This window comes from Lepisma saccharinum, chromosome 3, assembly GCF_977018435.1.
Source record: "Lepisma saccharinum chromosome 3, izLepSacc3.1, whole genome shotgun sequence".
Classification (NCBI taxonomy): Eukaryota; Metazoa; Arthropoda; class Insecta; order Zygentoma; family Lepismatidae; genus Lepisma; species Lepisma saccharinum.
The window spans coordinates 6,723,215-6,728,988 of NC_139231.1; the positions used below are offsets into that span (position 1 = coordinate 6,723,215).

The 5,774-nt window shown below is 41.8% G+C and overlaps 2 protein-coding genes across 2 annotated transcripts; both read right to left on the reverse strand.

The window, feature by feature from the left end:
* Positions 1–2,642: 2,642 nt before the first annotated feature.
* LOC145984882 (uncharacterized) lies at positions 2,643–3,734 on the reverse strand. Its single transcript, XM_083118256.1, has one exon. It carries the CDS (start codon positions 3,732–3,734, stop codon positions 2,643–2,645), a length of 1,092 nt encoding a protein of 363 aa, XP_082974382.1.
* A 513-nt stretch (positions 3,735–4,247) lies between these two features.
* On the reverse strand, positions 4,248–5,405 carry LOC145984883 (uncharacterized). Its single transcript, XM_083118257.1, has one exon. It carries the CDS (start codon positions 5,403–5,405, stop codon positions 4,248–4,250), a length of 1,158 nt encoding a protein of 385 aa, XP_082974383.1.
* Positions 5,406–5,774: the final 369 nt, after the last annotated feature.

The following is a 5,774-nucleotide window of genomic DNA, read 5'->3' on the forward strand; positions in this document are numbered from 1 at the left end:
AGAAAATAAAAAGCGGAAAATGTCATTTGACGCCTTAACACTGGAACACCATTAAAATGAAAATCTGACTTCATCAAAAGTAATATATGTATATATTGACTAAATTATATATATATATAGCCCCTGGCTTCTCCCAAATATAAAATAATGTGCAATATGAAACTAAAGTTATGACATGGCACTATAAAATAAACGAAAATATGTAGGATTAAATATTGATAAATATATAAAAGTAATATGTAGATGGTATATAAATTTCGCAAGAGGGAGTGTCGTACCATGCCCCGCACCTCCACCACGTAGCGTTCCTCTGAACGCGGGGATCGTAAATAGGGATGTACTAGTTGATGGTAGAGACAGCCCTGAACGGGCAGGTACAAATATCTAACTATTCATTAAAATAGACTCATGACTCGTTTCTAGACTGAAGTGAGCAATGCAAATGGCAGAATGGGTGTAGACTAGCTTACCCTGTTCGGTTTAGAAATAAGACCAGTAGCTCCTGCTTCTCCGATGATTCCAGATTAAAAGACCTCGTGTCGCTCTCATGCGCACCTATTTCAACCCTCGCTTGGCCTCTCGTCATCTCTTGCCAAAGGCCAGTGTTCTTACCATTTCCTGTAGAAAGCTTATTCTACACATTTCTGAGCAGGAGCTGAAAAGGTCTGCCAGGGTCAATATTTCTTAATCGAACAGGGCATGGTACGCATTAACCGTTACCAAATTTCTGTTGATTTCTCACCTTCATCTGTTTTCTAACTGAGTCTGTCGTCAGGTGAAAAACATTCAAGTGTGTTCACTTCCACTGCTGAGATGAGGAAGTGACGTCAACACGAACAGATTATGACGTATTTCTAAACACATGCACAAGTTCCAACCACAACTGTATCAATCTAACTGAATAGCTTCCTAGTTCCTGGGTGTGTGGTTTCGCGTATGTCAGTTCACTCTGGTGCAAATGAAACATATATGTAGATTAACTTATACTTTAATAACATGAAGCACGTAAATAACACGATATATAATGAAGGTTTCCACACAAATGTACACGAATATGACGAGGCGTACAACACACGTACGTCGTCTCACGACTCAACTCGGATTCACACTGCGCATGCGCACACTGCATGGCAACAAGCTTAATAAGAATGACAATTCGTCTGAACATCACGGCCCCTCTTGGAAGATCAGCTTCCAAAATTAGAATACACAATAATTATTACGTTTTACAATATAACATATTACACTTGAATACATAGATTACAATAAACACAAATTTTCTTTCTGGTTACATATTTACACTTTCTCAATTGGTAGGGGTGCAAGCTTCATAACAGGCCTCTTTAGTTCACCGTCTTTAATTTTAACAGTTGCAGATTTGCATGGAGATTTTTCACATGTTCATGTCTCAATAATAGTTCAGTACACGGATGATTTTTGGGTAACACTATAGGATGTTTCTTATCTGAAGACACATCAGCATTATGTAAACGCCCACCTACTCGTAACACACAGTTATTGTCAATGAATGGACTTAATGAAAGAAGTTTACTGGATGAGGGGAGCTCCTGTTCTGTTTGTAAACAGTTACCCTCGCTCTCATATGCTTCATGTTGGGTGACCTTGACCCAAAACTCAGTCGCAGCTGATAACTCTTCGGTTGTCAACATCTGCTTGTTTCGCTGCATGGAAGGCGCTCTACAGTTGCTTATGAATCTAAACATCCAAGCAGTAACACGTATTAATCTCAAGAATGATGAGAATCTCTGCAATAACTCCTTAGTGTCAAAGGTTGTAGTCAACAGCACACGAATCCTTGTTTTTCTTTCCTCCTTTTTTATTTCTTCACTTTCCACTGTAGATGATTCATGCATAGGCAACTCAGGCGAGTAAAGAAATGATGGACCATTCCACCATAAATGAGCTTCACACAACTGTGTAGGGAAAGCACCACGAGAACCAATGTCTGCAGGGTTTTCTTTCGAACTCACATGAAACCACTGTTGAGGATTCGTCAGTTCATGAATGAGTGAAACTCTGTTCGAAACAAATGTACTCCATCTGGATGGATCTGATTTAATCCAACATAGGGTGATCTGGGAATCAGACCAAAGGAAAATATCGTCTATATGCAATGACAATGATGACTGCACAACACTAATCAATTTGGCTAACAACACAGCAGCACATAACTCTAAACGTGGCAATGTTACAGGTTTTATGGGTGCAAGCTTTGTTTTCGAAACTAACAATCTGACTGTAACAGCGTCGTCATCATATACTGTTCGTAGATACACAATGGCACATGTACCTTTCTCACTGGCATCACAAAAACCAATCAGTTGACACAAAGTTGGTTCTCTACATTTTAAGCATCGCGGTAACTGTATGCTCTGTAACACATGTAATTCAGCACAATGTCTTTCCCATATTTCTCTTATGTCACTAGGAATAGGTTCATCCCAATTTAACTGTTCCTTCCACAGTGATTGAATTAATATTTTAGCTAACATAGTGACTGGGGCTAGTAATCCGAGTGGATCAAATATGCGAGCTACCTCAGACAACAACAACCTTTTGGTTAATACAGGGTGTTCACTAGGTGGGTTAATGATGAAACTCAAATGATCAGTATCCGGGTGTCACACAAGGCCAAGAGTTCTTATGAATTCGCTGTTATGGATGGAAGATATTGTAGGTTTCTCTCGCAAATGCTCAGGAATACTGTTCAACACGTCAGTATGATTTGACGTCCACTTATGCAACTCAAATCCACCCTTTCTCAACAATTGTGTCAATTGTTGCTGCATCTCTATTGCTTCTGGAACACTGTCAGCCCCACTGCTCAAATCGTCCATATAAAACTGTTGCTTTAAGACTTCTGCTGCAATCGGGTAATTTTCACCTTCATCTTCTGCTAACTGACGTAACACTCTCGTAGCAAGAAAAGCAGCTGGTGCCGTGCCATACGTGAGCGTATTTAAACGATAAACAATCACAGGTTGATTGGGGGATTCTCTCCACAAAATTAATTGGTAGTCTCTGTCCTGAAGATTCACCTTTATCTGGCGATACATCATACGAACATCACTCGTCAATGCAATAAGATGCCCACGAAAACGTAACAAAATGGATAGTAACTCTGGCTGTTGTTTACCTCCATTCATTAACACGTCATTCAAGGACGCGCCTGTGCTAGTTTTACTCGATCCATTAAAAACTACTCTCAGTTTCGTACTTGTGCTTGTCTCCTTTGTTATAGAATGATGCGGAATGAAATAAGAACTAGCGGGGGCCTTGGAAGGTTCACAGTCCGCCACTGGTGTCATATGATTCAACGCAATGTACTCTTGCACGAATAACTTGTATTGTTCTAGTCTCTGGCTATCAACTCGAAGCCTACGCTCTTGACTAAGCAAACATTTCATCGCCTTATCTTTTGAATAACCTAACTCGTCGCGGTTGACCTTAAATGGTAAGCGTACGACGTACCGACCATCATCCTCGCGATAATGTGTTCGTACGAAATGTTCCTCGCACAATTGCTCTTCTTGACTCGGCACTCGTAATTTAGGAATCTCCTCAGATTCAAAAAACTTATTCAGAGTTTCGTTCAGATCATTTTCTTGGACAACAATGTGATAAGAAGACAGAGATTGTTGAGGTCTTTGTTGAGGAGTTTTGCCACAAACAACCCATCCCAAGCGAGTTTGAATAGCCACGGGTTCATTCATTCTCCCCTCTCTTCTTCCACTCATTAGTAACAATGGGAAAAGATCAGCCCCGATAAGCAACTGAATAGTGTCAGGTTTGTGATATGAAGGATCGGCAAGTTCAAGGTTTCGTAAATGTTTAAAACTCAGTGTGTTTGGTACACACGCTTGTGGCACTGTGTTGGATATTTTCTTCACAATTAAGGGCGAGCAATGATATGATCTGTCCCCGTTTTTAGAGAGTATGTTCAAATCAACAGTAGAGTGCGAATTGCCGGCATTTACACCCGAAATTCCAGTAACCGACACGAACACTTTTTTACGTTTCAAGCCTAATAATTGGGCTGCGTTCTCGCTCAAAAATGACTTTTCACTAGCACTATCCAAAAGTGCTCGCAGGGAGTGAAGCTGATTTTGTTTATCCTTTACTCTCACAACAGCAGTCGGTAACAAGACACGCGTTGCGTCACACTGCGTATCAGCTGTTATGTGCGACACCACTTGCGGCGTTGCCAAGTTTCCACTTACCTTAGCTCATTGCGAAGTTTCACTATGGATAGACGTGTGGTGAGACTTACCACAAGACCTACACGAGCCTGATGTACACTTATCCACAAAATGGGAATTATCAAGGCAGTTGAAACACAAGCCCTTCGATTTCACAAATACTTCCCTCTCTGGCACAGATAGGCTCATATATTCTTCACATTTACTCAAAAAATGCGATTCTCGACACATAGGGCAAGAGGACGACACGTGAAATGAATTAGCACTTCTTCTAGCACTGGGTTCACTGTGGGGGGTGGGAGGTTTCCTTTGGGATCCTGGTTTCGGGTCCTTGGAAGATGCAGATGCTGCGAGCGCTCTCGCTCTGTTGTCCAGGAAGCCGCTCAGCTGTTCGAAAGTAGGAAGTTGCTCGGACGACACGCTCAGCTCCCATTGTTGCCTCGAAGTACTGTCCAATTTCTCCACGGTATGAAACACTAGGATAGCGTCCCAATGCTGCACTGGAATGTCCAACACACGTAAAACTCGAACACATTCTGTCGCCACGTCAACAAGCTTGCGAAAGCCGACAGCAGACTCAGTTTGTAATGAGGGTTGGGACACAAGCCGCTTAATTGTGTCGTTCACTAGCGCGTGTTTCTGTTCATATCTGTTAGTCAGAATGTCCCATGCTTCTTTGTAATTCGAATCGGTTATCGCTATAGACTGTAACAATAACGCGGGTTCACCACGGACGCTCGATTTCAAATACTGAAGTTTTTGAGCGGGCGAAAGTGACGCGTTGTTGTGTACGGACGCCACGAACAAGTCTCTAAAAGAAAGCCACTGCTGCAGATTTCCTGTAAAAGTAGGCAAATCTAACCTCGGTAGACGCACATCACTCACTGTCTTTGTCTCGGTCACGGTCACGGTAGTTTGCTGTTTTTTCGCGATGTATAACTTGGCCAATGCTTCGTCGAGCCTGTCCTGCACTGAACCAATTTCCTCATCATACTGCTCAAACTCTTCGTCGGTGCACTTTTCTGAGATTTCACGGATCAGTTTTTGAGTGTCTTCTGTCAGTTGTAATGCTTTGTCTATGTACACTAAAACATTACCTTCGGTGAGATCATCTGCCGCCAATTTCTTCTCTAAACGTGTGACGTCACGTTTGAGGAGACGTTTGTTTGAAAGTATTTGCTCCATATTTAAGTCTCAAAACACGTAAAGTACATACACGAAGATCACAGTCACACCCGGCAAGGATACGATGCACAGAATTGCTGGTAAGCACAAAAACACTGTCTCTCGAAGCTCAAACACAAAGCCGTTAATAAGGCGCACTTTCTCAGCGGGAACACAATGGATGACCGTGCCGTAACGAATCGAATCAACCATTTATCCGGGCACAGGAGGACCATGAATAGCTTCCTAGTTCCTGGGTGTGTGGTTTCGCGTATGTCACATATGTCACACAAATGAAACATATATGTAGATTAACTTATACTTTAATAACATGAAGCACGTAAATAACACGATATATAATGAAGGTTTCCACACAAATGTACACGAATA

What these genes read in the sequence shown, in the direction of transcription:
- LOC145984883 (XM_083118257.1), bottom strand. Translation starts at nt 5,405, where the DNA reads ATGGAGCAAATACTTTCAAACAAACGTCTCCTCAAACGTGACGTCACA.
- LOC145984882 (XM_083118256.1), bottom strand. Translation starts at nt 3,734, where the DNA reads ATGAATGAACCCGTGGCTATTCAAACTCGCTTGGGATGGGTTGTTTGT.